This window comes from Neophocaena asiaeorientalis, unplaced genomic scaffold, assembly GCF_003031525.2.
Source record: "Neophocaena asiaeorientalis asiaeorientalis breed wild unplaced genomic scaffold, Neophocaena_asiaeorientalis_V1.1 scaffold437, whole genome shotgun sequence".
NCBI lineage: Eukaryota > Metazoa > Chordata > Mammalia > Artiodactyla > Phocoenidae > Neophocaena > Neophocaena asiaeorientalis.
The window spans coordinates 3,724,984-3,737,642 of NW_020173375.1; the positions used below are offsets into that span (position 1 = coordinate 3,724,984).

General features: G+C 48.5%; 1 protein-coding gene across 1 annotated transcript in view; it reads right to left on the reverse strand.

Moving 5' to 3' along the window:
- The window catches only part of LOC112400480 (inhibitor of carbonic anhydrase), a 40,327-nt gene that overhangs the window by 12,573 nt on the left and 15,095 nt on the right, over positions 1-12,659 (reverse strand). Inside the window, exons 5-12 of the mRNA XM_024746248.1 lie at positions 12,254-12,401; positions 11,379-11,434; positions 9,251-9,429; positions 7,750-7,921; positions 6,700-6,842; positions 4,571-4,661; positions 3,355-3,411; positions 485-640 (exon numbers count right to left, since the gene is read on the reverse strand). Of these exons, the coding sequence (XP_024602016.1) occupies positions 485-640; positions 3,355-3,411; positions 4,571-4,661; positions 6,700-6,842; positions 7,750-7,921; positions 9,251-9,429; positions 11,379-11,434; positions 12,254-12,401 (1,002 nt within the window). The remainder of the gene's footprint in view (positions 1-484; positions 641-3,354; positions 3,412-4,570; positions 4,662-6,699; positions 6,843-7,749; positions 7,922-9,250; positions 9,430-11,378; positions 11,435-12,253; positions 12,402-12,659) is intronic.

The following is a 12,659-nucleotide window of genomic DNA, read 5'->3' on the forward strand; positions in this document are numbered from 1 at the left end:
CGGTACGCGGGCCTCTCACTGTTGTGGCCTCTCCAGTTGCGGAGCATAGGCTCCGGACGCACAGGCTCAGCGGCCATGGCTCGCGGGCCTAGCTGCTCCGCGGCACGTGGGATCTTCCCAGACCGGGGCACGAACCCGTGTCCCCTGCATCGGCAGGTGGACTCTCAACCACTGCGCCACCAGGGAAGCCCCCCTATGACCCACTCTTGCTTTGCAACCCAGGTCTCTTCCCTGAGCCAGATTTGAAAGACATAAAGAGTAGCGTATTTCCCTGAGATCTGCCCTTTGGGCCAAACCACTCCCCTCAGAAGCAATGGGAGAGGAGAAAGGGGAGTCCTGCTAAGGAGATGTGAAGCTCACCCACATGGCTGTCCAGACCTTGTCCACACCATCCACTTATGCCATTCATTGAACTGAATTTCTCCCCTACACAGGCACAGGCCCAAGGAAGGGGCTGCCGCACCACCGCTCAGAGCACACTTACCGAATTTACAGGACCCAGTTTGGTTGTATATGAAACCCATCGGGATGTTCCAGCCTGCAGAAGTGCCAACTGCAGTGTGGCAGGACTTCTTGCCTCGCAGAGAATTCCAGGTGAGGTCAGCATCTGACTTCTTGACCACTGCCACGACGTAATAACCTCGCAACAGAGATACCAGGATGCAATTTCAATACCTCCAGGGCCCTCCCAAAATGTACTGCAGAGTTGCTGCCTGCCAGTCTCCCAGGGGAGGGGGAACAGCTTGAAGCCCTCACCTTGCTCTAGTAGATCCTCCCAGTAACCGTCATTGTTAGGTACTCAGCCAAACAGAGCGAGTCTACTGCTCTCCAGATATGTCTCCAGGCATACACTCACAAATATTTACACACACACACTTCATACTTTTTCAACAGAATCCTGCCAGTGCATTCTTTTCTGCCAGTGCTTTATTCTTCCTCAATGATATATCTTTTTGATTCAGTAGAAATAGATATGGCTGTCTCATTCTATTTATTAGTTGAATCTAAGTTATGTCCACTGTATAGAAGTACAGTGTTTTATAATCCCCCTACTGGTGGGCATTTAAGTTGTGACCCATTTTTCCCTACGAAAAATCACTTACCTAAATAAAGCTTTGTATGGAGTGTGCACCTGCTTAAATATTTCTGTTGAATAGAAGTCCAAAAGAAAGAGCTTTAATGACTTCTTTTTTAAAGTCAAGTCTCTGATTTTCTAGGTTTACAATAATACCATTTTCTAATAATGACAATTTAATCTCTTCCTTTCCCCAATATATTTTTTAAAATATTTTTCTTATCTTTCTGCATTCACTTACAAAATAATGTCAAATATCTTTGGTGGGTGTGGGCATTCTTGTCTTCTTCCTGATTGTTATGGGAACACCATTGATACTTGATGTATTCCTATTGCAGTAGAGTGTAACAGAATCCTGCTTGTTGAGTAAGGCCTAAACTGCAAGGCTGAATTTAGAGACTGGAATCATGGGTAATGTGGTTCACCACCACCACTCCCACCACCCCCAACACACACACCCTGTCTTGCTGTTGTGGATGAGGTATCTATATATTCATGTTTGGAAAATTTGGGAATCAACATGGCAGTGGAAGACCTGCCTCACCAGTTACTAAATGATCTCAGACAAGTCGCTTAGCATCTAGGATCCTAAATTTCTCCTCAGTGAAATGGTAACAGTAATGCTAATATGAGCACACTGTACGTTAGGAATGGGAAGGGGAGGTTACATGGATAGGTTTCCAGCCATATTGCTAATGGCAGAAGCAGTACCAGAGCCCCTTTCTTGGTGAAGCAGATTCTCCTGAGGCCACCGCAGGCTCTTGCCTATCAGACTGGGTTCTATTACGCCATTCCGGCGGCCAAATACTGTTACAGTACCTTTCTTGAGCTGTAACAATTTCTGCACAAATGGTATTATTTATTGTCATCTGGTGTGTGTGGCTTTGGGATTAACCCCTCTCCATCTCTACTCCAATCTAACTTTCTCCATTACCCTGAACCGTCTTCTAAGCATCCTCATTGACCTACATTTGTATGTCACTGCAGTTTCTGGAAATTTCAATCACTTGTGAATCAATTAGAATTCTTTCTGACTTTATGTATTTTTTAATCAGAACAACGAAATGCCAGCCCTTAGAGTTGAAGACACAGATCCAATTCAGAGAAGACAGAAAGCCGTGAAAGCAGAGGGAAGAGGGACAGTTGACCCCAGGGCTGGGGTCCTGCTGCAAACAAAGGGCAGCTGCTGCAGGGTGAGTGGCTTTGCCCCCCTGAGGCCTTTGTGGAGGCGGGCGGTGCAGGGCTTCAAGACCCCAAGCTTGTGTGCCCGCCCACCTCCTGCAGCTCTCCTGTCTCATAAGAAATTCCAAACCCAGGTGAGCACTTGTTTTCATCTCAAGATCCTCCATCACAATGGTTTTCAAAGCTTAATATGCATCAGAATCATCCTGAGGGCTTGTTAAAACACAGAGCAGCGGCCCCATCCCAGACCCCAGCAGACCTGCAGTCAGACTCAAGAACGCTCACATCTAACAAGTTCTCAGGCGACACTGATGCCGCTGGTCCAGACACCACACTACCTAGAGAACCACTGCTCTAGCCAATGCCCAAGACTAGGTACCTCAGGGACAGACACAGAACCTCTCTGCCCATGTGGAGACACGGATGGGAAAACTCGTCACCTGGTCTCCTAGTCTGAAGAGGAGATCAACTCCCCAGCTATTCAAAGCCAGCCACTAAAAGCTAAAGGGCTGATTTCATCTTCATCCTCCTCCTCTTCAGTAGCAGCATCTATGACTCCCCTCCTCCCCCTCTGAGGCATCCACTGGGCCCCAGAAATGTCAGGAATGGGATCCTGCCCCAGTGCAGACATGGGTGGCAGTATGTGACAGGGAGCACTGCGGTGGGTCAGGAAGGGCAGGGGTCTCCAGTCACGGCGCCTCTGCCCAAACCCAGGTGCAGCCACTTCCCGGCTGTGTGGCCCTGGGCAAGTCACACCGTCCCTGAGCCTCACTTGCCCATCTACGTGATGTGGCCAGCGATGTGCATGTTCTAGAGGACTGCCGAGCAGAGCGAGCAGAAGCAGTCCAAGCAGGAGCCCTCTGTCCGCTGTGACATGCCCCACGACAGACCTGCTCCTTCACGATGGACTGCGGCAGTGTCATCTCTCTCTCTCTTTTTTGTTTAACAACTCTACTAACTTCGGTTTATTTGTAAGGCTTTCCTCACCCCCTCCCTGACAACAGACCTTTATCTTTTTTTTTTTTTTTTTTTTTTTTTTTTTTATTGAAAGTCCAGGCCTTTACCTTTGAGCCCCAATGTTACCGATTCTGACTCACCTTCCACAGGTGTGTTCACACACTTAGACCCAAGCTGCTCTTTGCCATCTTGAGACACTAAAAAGAAAAAGAATTGAGGTACAGGACATTAAATTCTCACATTACTCAAGTCCTGACTTTCTCAGTCTCAATAGTCAAGAATAGAATGAGAAACGCTAGCTAAGCAGTTTATCATTGGCCATCAACAAGGCGAGATCCTGCAGTCCTATTTCACCTCCTCTCTCCTGACCTTTGCCACTGGAACATTAGGTGCCCTCCCAGAACATGCCCAACATTCAGGGAATTACAGAGAAAGAAAATGAGATGCTCATTGAAGGGGGTGGGGTGGGGAACAGAAGCCACTGAAGACCTTGACAGAGATCCTTTTGATTTGCTGTGTGATTCTAGGCATATGGACATTCTTTCCTTCAGAGCTCTGGGCTGTGTAGACAATCCTTGCAGTCATGCTGTGTTGGAGGGGAAGGATCCAGCCCATGGTTCAGAAAGACCTGGTTGCAGTCTTTATTCTACTTTGGACACATCATTCAACTTCCCCAAGCCTTAGTAAAATGGAGATACCACTCTTTACTTCATAGAGTTGTTTTGTTTTGTTTTGAAGGATAACGTATGGTTTCTCACTCACTGCATAGCAGATGAGGCATTTAACAAATAGTGGTGAAATCCGCTTTTCCCCTGGCTGTATTTTTCCAGGTGGATGGATCCCCACAAAGACCATGACCTTGTGGCCCCATCCCTCAATGTCCCAGTGCATCTTGGGTGAGCTAATTTTGGATTAGTAAATTTGGCAAAAGGATCTAGGCACCTGTGGCTCTTTCTTTGTTGAAGAGAATGGGGAGAGGGTGGTTTCGATCTCATCTATGACAGAATGTGTTTTCCCTCTGCCCTCAGCATGCGGTCTGCCAGCAGACCTGTCCTCCTGAATTGGTGGGTGACTCTAACTCAAGGACAATTTGACAAGCCCCATGGCTAGCTCTATGCCATGCCCTCCAATATCACTCTTTCAGTAATAAAGGTTTTATTTTGATTTCTTTCAGCCTAAGTTCCACATCTATATCTTAACTGGTTCTGACTCTGGGGAAGATAGATGTTATCTACTAGCTCCCTACACTCCAGATAACATCTATTGTTATCTCCACACTGAACTAAATTATTTCCTCACCTTTCTGTGTCCATAGCCCAGAGGGAAGAAAACACAGAGACCCTCCCCTCCACTTACAGTAGTTCTCTGCCAGAACAGGTACCAGACCACATTTGCCCGCTGTGTAGATGAAGCCTCCATCCAAGCTCATGGCATCAGCCTCTCCTTTCTGAAGTTAAGAAATAAACCAATAGCACAACAGTGAGGCTGTTATCCTGTCTCACCCTCAGAGGTTTCCATCTCATTGGCTTAATGTCACACGTCCTTGTGATAAACCAACTGGTATATGACCCAGAGCTTCTGCCATGTAAACACAGGGTTTAGAAAACTGGACATGCCTTTAGCCTGTTAACCCAGAAGCAAGCACCCAACCCAGGTCATGCTCCCTGGTCATCTCTGTGCCCTCGCATGAGACCCCGTTCTGAGTACTGGACATGCCATCACTACACTTTCTTTGTGACCATTGTCACTCACTCGACAATCAGACTCAGAGTATGTGTCTAATCTGTTTCTATGGAACACGTTTTCTTCCGTATGGCATAGTTCAATTCTGTTCTTATAACCCCATTAGTACTCTACTCTAATTAATAATTCATTAATAATTAACTTATGATTTTAATCAATGAACTTTTCCAACAACAGAGACAAAAAAATGCATACTTATATTCATAGATAAGGTCATCAAGAAACAAACACACAGACACAGGCACTCTTTGCTCTTCCCCTGTTAATTGCTCTTCTAGAAATCTATCTTAAAACAGTAGTAACTATAGAAGCAAAAGCTTATCAAGCCCCTACTATGTGCCAGGCCCTTTTCTAAACACTTTACAATGATTTCCTCATGTACTCCCTCACAGAACCCAGTAAGGTAGGTACTATAATTCTCCCCCTTTTATACCTTAGTTAACTGAAGCAGAGAGAAGTTAAGTAATGTATCCAATAGATGGTCACTAAGACTTAGGTAGTTTAATTCCTTAGCTTCTGCTCATAACCACTATGGAATGCGTCAGCCTCCAGGATCTGACTAATCCAAAGGACACATCCCTAAATACTATTCTAGGTACGTTTTTTTCATCCACAAAATGGGTGAAAAATCTACCTCATAGGCTCATCATGAGGAATAAATGAGTTAATACAAGTTAAGAGCTCATACATATGCATGGCACATAGTAAGTAACTCCAGACATATTCACTGTCATTAATATTAAAGATATACTTAGAAATATGGATGGGTATAGAACAAAAATGTTCAATCCTATATTATTTATAACAGCAAAGGATTTGGAAATCATTCAGATATAGACATTTAGAAATTGGTTGAATAAATATCTGGTGGACTGTTATGCAGCCATTAAGAACATTTTAAATGAATACTTCATCACCTAAAAAGTGCACCAATTGTGCTCAAGAATTGAAATCATAATAACAACTGTTAACATTTATAGACTGCTTATTATATGCCAGGCAATGTTACAAGCGCTCAACTTCATTTAATTCTTATAATTGACAAATTTAGGAGACTGTATAAATAGCAAGACTTTAATCTTAGAAATTGGTCCCAGGGACATTTACCAAAATTAGATCTTCTTTCTTAAGAAAAATTGTAGTCTCCTAAGCTTGTCATTTTTTCAATCTCTTATTTATAAACTTTTTTCTAATCTCAAAAATATTGTCTGCTCATAGAGAAAATGGACAGTTGATACCAACACAACATCATAACTCAGAAATTATGTGGTGCTGATTTCTAAGTTAGGAAGTTGTAAATGATATCATTTATTTTTCATTTCTCTTCCAGCATTTAATAATTTTATCCCCAGAAAAAAAAACCTGAACCTGTCCAGAGAACTGAAAAGGTTGATTTGCTTTCCCAATCCACAGGGGTCCTGACCACACCCTGGGGTGTCACCCAGCTTCCTAGGCAGGACCCCTCAGAGCTCCCTGGGCTCCAGAGCTGAGCTCCTAAGCAGTCTGGGTCCTGGGCTGCTCTGTGTTTCCGCCGGCCCCCGAGCGGGAGGGGCCTGTGGGAACAGCGGGGTGTGGCTTTGGAGAGTTGGGGGTGGGGGGTGGGGGAAGGCAGCACGTAACAGGTGCGTCTCAGCCTCACAGCTGATGGGAAGACATCTGGGAAGGGGGCTTCACCGCCAGACTGCAGAAGCGCTGCGTGTCTGAGTGTCAGAGCCCAACTGCAGGAACGGGGCCCTCCTTACCGCGACGGCGGCGATGCAACCCTCGGTGGTCTCCTCCGCGGTGCACTTCAAGATGCCACCGCTCAGGGCACTCCACTCGTCACACTTGGCTTTCTCATGCTGGCCCACTGCGCACCACATCACCCTCTGGGGGTCTTCTGTCCCTAGGTGGAGAAGAGCCAGGGATCCAAAGGAAGCCCCCAGATGGGGGAGGGGAGGGGGGCGGTTAGCGCCACTGTCTTACGAGCGGCTGCCCAACAGCAGAGTTGGCAGCAGTGTCTCATGCCCATGTCACCGCTCATTGCTTCCTATCACCTCCCAGAAGAAATGGTGAACTCGGTTCCCAGAAAGAGCAGTGAAGGCAGAGCCAGCACCCTCTTGACCTCCCCTACTCAGACGTCACCACCCCAGGGGAGGCCTCTCTGAGCACCAGCCTGGCTCAGGGCCTTCTGGGGTTTTCTCTTCCACGATGGGGTTCTCCCACCGAGGGAGCATCCCCTAGTTGGAAGCCAGTGTCATTTGTTCTGGGTGGGCCTGCTTGCTCTGACGCCCACATCAATCTCAGTGGCTTTGGTAGATGCTCCATAACTACTGGTTAACTAAATGAAGGGGGAAAAAAAAAGGAAAGAAGGAAGAAAGGAAGAAATAAACCATGGGGATCCAAGGGAAAGCAGGCACTGGATTAAAACCCTCTGAAATTCTAGCTGTGCTCCTGGTGGTGGCAGAGGCTGTGTTCCCACTGCAGTTTAGGATGGGCTATTTTCCCTGTCAAACAGACCTACTGCAGGGTGGGGCAACCCTGGTTCACACAAGGGAGCCAGGACCATCATTACTTCAAGTTGCCTACAATCTGAAGGTCTTTCAAAGCCTTTTGTGACCCCCCTAATTCAGGCCTTTTCCCCAGATCAGCAGAAAATCCTTGCATGAACCCAATGCAGGCGGTAGTTCCCTTGGACCCTGCAGCCCAGTGAAGGTTGGGTGAGGTGAGGCTTGTGGGCACCAGGAAAACCTCCATGGCCATACCCTGCCCCATGTCCAAGCTCTCCAGGTTCCCCACAGGACCTTACACACCACTCATTAGATGCTGGATGGCAGAAAAATACTCGTATCCCAGGTATAGCTTGGCGTCCATCTTAGGTGGGACTCTTAAAAACCCAAGGGCGGCGTCCGTAAACAGCAGGTCCTTTCCATGAGGAGAGCCGAAGAGCTGGAATTCTGCTGACTTGTCTTTTCCAAAATTCTCCTGTTCAAAGGATAAAAGAAACAGTGAAGGAAGGAGGCTAGCATAAGGAAGTAAAGGAGAAACAAACCCCAAACCAGACAAGGAGAGCAGAGAGCGAGAGAAATATGAGTGCCTGAGAGTAAAGACCATGCCAAGGCCCTCCAAAGTCCCTGTGGCTCATGGGGTTCTCAAATATTCTCCAGTAAATCCCAGCTTGTCTGCTTTGTGGGCCTCAGGGAGACTGCCAGGGGCTGCCCCCAGGTCTGCATAAAGGGTAATTGTCACCATGGGCCAGGCAGCTGCCCCTCTCCTATGCTGCATTCCCATGGGGCAGTCAGTGATGGTGGCCTTGTTGCTGGCCATCTGATTGCCCCAAGTGGCTCCAGTGGGCTTCATCCTGGAGCGGGTGCTGATCCAGGACCATCAAGCCTGGAGATCAGAAGTCCTGGGCGCGTCTGCCACCCCAAGCCTGCCACTGAAGGCCTTCAAGCAGTCCCTTCCTCTTTCTGGCACCCCCAAAAAGCGAAGGGCCCTTTGCATATAACTCCCACTGACTGGCCCAAAGCCATTCCTGATGGTAGCTGACGGTAACACCTACCCACATGCTCTTTGCGACGTCTGTCTGCTTTTTGCTTTTGCAGTGGCTCTGCATGTTGCCTTCTCTGGCAAACCCCACATTTCCTTGGGGTGCCCACAGCTTACCCCGGGGCCCAGGAACCTTTCCAGATACGCCCTGCAAGTCAGTCCCTTCAAAGTACATAATCCATGTCCCCAAGGTTGTGCCCTCTGGTGATTATCTGTGTGTATAATGTGCTCACTGTATCTTCCACAGTCGTCTGTGAGTGACCCAAGGGCAGGTCTGTGTCTAGTTCATCTCTGACCGCCCAGTGCTGAGCAGAGGGTGCTGACAGAGATGGGACAGGTGACCGGATGAGGGCGGGCTGGGAGAGAGGGCCACCAGCGCAGGACACAGAATGCTCACAGCCGGGAACCTGCCGCTGAGGGGTCCCCACCAATGGGATAAGAGGGGAGCACCTCATGGAGGAACGGCACCTGCATTGTAGCCTGAGGACCTCTTTACAACTGAGAAGAATAAATTGGGGCAACAAGGGGCTTCTGTGCAGTCTTTGGCCCATGGCGTTGAGGATGCCAAGGGAGGGAGTTTTATGGCCACTGCTGCCCATCACGTATCCAGACCGAGTGTTATCAGTGAAGCGGAGGACATGTGGCATGGTTCCCGCTGTGCTGGACACCCACGACTTCCACAGTGGCTAGAAGGGAGTCAACGAGAGCGCCCCAAATCCAAGCAGGGACCCCTATGCAGGAGGGGAGGATGGTGGGTGGGGCTACCTGGGCCAGGTTGAGAAGCTCCCAGATCAGGTCCTCCTTGCCGCCCATGCTTCGTGCCACGACAGCGTGGGAAGGGACCCGGGCCAGGTGGCACCTCTCGTACTCGTCCACAGGCCCCCGGGTGTTGTCCCTGCAGAGCAGCTCATACTCGTCTCTGTCAGCCTTGTCAGCCAGGTTCTCTGTGGAGGGAAGCCCACATGAGCCGTCGGCAGGCAGAGAAGGAGGTGTGGTCCCTGCCCCTCCCTGTATCCCAGATTGTTTGGGGATTTGTTGAAATAACTTTCTAATCCCAAGACGGAGCTGCTCCTGCCTGGGAGGCCACGTCACCACCGAAACTTAGATAACTTCCTGTGCCTGTAAATGTTCTGCTTGACCAGAAACGCAGTCTATCCAGTCAGCCAGGCCCCCAGTGCCAAGCCAACTCTGGGTCTATACTTCCTTCCTTCTTCCTTCTCACCCTTGGCAATGTGGCCCCAGCCAATCAGATATTATCTATTTTTCTCTTAGTTGTTCTTTATCCTATCAAAGCTTCCTGCCTTCTGCCCTATTTTGCAGTTCTCTGAATGGAGACTGCCCACTTCAAGAAGTGTTGAAGTTTGTATCACCTAAACTGTCTTCTTTAATCATTTTTTAACAGCCTAAGGAGGACTAAAAGAGAATCTTTTCCAAATACATTTTATACAGGTGAGGATGCTGAGCCCTCAGGAGATGAAATGACACGTTCTCACCGCAGAGAGACCCAGGGCTGGGAGGCATGCTTAGCCCAAGGCTCTGCGAACAAGGATGGTGACAGCAAATGTTTTCTGAGCGCTCACAGCACACCAAAGACTGACCTGAAGGCTCTCCATGCTCTGTCTCGTTTAATCCTCATAACAACTGGGGGAGGCTGCTAGATTATCCAGATTATCCTATTCTAGAGATGAGGACTGAGGCTAAGAGGGTTAAGGGAACTCATCAAAGTCTGAGTTAGTCTGTGGCTGACACAGCGCCAAGCTAGGACAATGAAACTCAGAAACTTCTGCTTAAAAGACAATGAGGGATCTTATATAATAGTGGACATGTGACTTTCAGCAAAGGGAAATTGGGATGGTCTTGGACAATTGGTTGTTTTCAGAAAGTGAGGATGTTTTTAGTTCTCCAGGGTGAGCATTAGAAGATGCTACCCATTGGCCTAACTGTGCCAACTTGAGCAGCCAGAGGAAATAACAATGACGGCTATCGGGAAAAACTTGATTCTGGGAGACAAAACCCATAGATGACACCACTAATTAAAATTATTGATGATAAGATACACATGAATTGCCAAAATGCTAGCAAACCAGGTCAGTGGGTGATAATGAGGGGACAGTGAATTGTGAACAGCTGAGCAAGGGAACAAAGCCACTACACTTCTGCTCCATGTCAGGGAAAGACACCAGGCTGCGAGGAACCAAGGCCCCTGGAAAAAGTGAGGGCTCAAAATTCTCCTTGAGGTGGCAGACACATTTTAAAAAATGAACCTAGCATAAAATACACCTCTCTTGTTTAAATATCCTAAGTGATACAAGTGTGTTTTGTATCTAATAGAAATGTAATTGGTTATAAAACCCAGAATCTGTAAACTGAACTTGTCTGAAATATTATTTTGTTTGTTTGTTTCTGATAAACTGCCCAAAACTCTGGAAGGTTTTTTTTTTTTTAACATAGAAATACATCTTTGTCCATGGTAGTAATGCTTTTGCAACAGATTTAATTATAGATGTGCTAATAAGTTCTGAAATCATTATAATAATCTGTGTTTGTTTAAGGTGATTAAAGCATTTAGGAGCCCTTCATAATGAAGTATTCAGGAGAAAGTGATTAGATTGGAAACTGGTATTCCAGTGACTAAGAGAATCTGATTATTAAAACTTGTTTTATTAGTTGGTAAGTAATGCTTAAATGCTCAGATTTGTTTGGTAGATTTATAGACTGAACAAACTGAGCACTAAACAAAGTACAAATAGTGGAAGTGTTTTTTATACAGAAACTCTCCTATTTCATTAAGATCTTAGCACCACCCATCTCTAGATGTAAGGCGGCTCAGGAAGGAATGCCTTCCTCTGGCCAGAGGGTGGCCCGCAGGATTCTTCCTCCGTCCGGCACTTACCAAACACCGTCATGTGCCTCACGAAGCTCACGTCCCCCACACTGTCCTGAAGACACCTGAGGACCAGGACAGCTGTGGTCAGGCACTGTCCACAGCACAGTCTCGCCCCTACCCCAGTACCCCCCTCCCCAGGCTCTGCCCCGGGCCACTGGCTAACAGGGCTTCACCCACAGTTTCCCAGGCTTCAGTCCGTCCTCACAGAGGTGATGGCCCTGTCTGAAGACCCTTTGAATCCCCACAGCCAAGCCCAGGTCTGAAGCAAGCAGGAGCCCCCTAAGCTACATCCCAGGCAACTCTGGGGAGGGAGGCTGCAAAAGAGGGACCCACCACCTTCCTCTTCGAAGGCAGCCAAAAGCAACAGATTAAAAAAAAAAAAAAAAAAAAAAAATTTAAAATACATAGAGGTTAAAAACTCTAGACAGGCTTGGACTCCCGGCCAGTTTTGCTCTGGTTTTGAGCAGCAGCTATGTCTCTTGCAGGGCGTGGAGTATGGAGAGGTGCCTGCAGGCAGGGGGCTGAGTGGGAGGTGGGGAGAAGCAGCATGCACCCCTCACACAGAGATACTCAGGTAGAGAGAAGCAGCTGGTGTGGGGGAGGGTTCCCAGCCCTTGGCCCAGCTGGGAGTCCAAGCCTGTGTCCATGGATCCCAGAGACCTCCCTGGTCCAGACCCCTCCATCTGGGGAGATGAGCGGGGCTCCCCCACAGAAGACTGCCCCTGAGGACGGGCAGGAACGAGGGTGGGCCGTGGGAGGCACTCGAGACCCTGTGTTTCACACCGACACTCTAGGTGGTCTGGGGCAGGCCCCGTCCACTCCCTGTGCCTTAGTTTCCCCATCATCAGAGTGAGGCAGAGGAGCAAGGGGGCCCCACTCACTTGAAGGCCCCCGAGTAGCCGAAGTACGGTTCATGGGAGTTGCAGGCGCACTTGTCGGTCCCCTTCCCCGCACACAGTTGGCACAGTTTGGGGAAAGCCGTCTGATCCGCACAGGGGACGCAGCTGCCCGCGAAGAACTTAGCCGCTGCTGCTCAACATGGAGACACACGGACCTCAGGGCATGAGCTGCCAGGGCCCCTTGGTCGTGCATGCATGTGTGTGTGTGTGTGTGTGTGTGTGTGTGTGTGTGTGTGTCCGTATGTGAGAGCCCAGAGGTCTGCATGCACTGCCTGGGACTGTCATGAGGAAGTGGGTGTGCAGAGGTGGCCGACAGTGCCCGGGTCTGAGGGCGTGGCTGGCTCACGCGTGGTCCCGGGGCTCCAGCCGAAGAGAAGCTTCCCAGCCT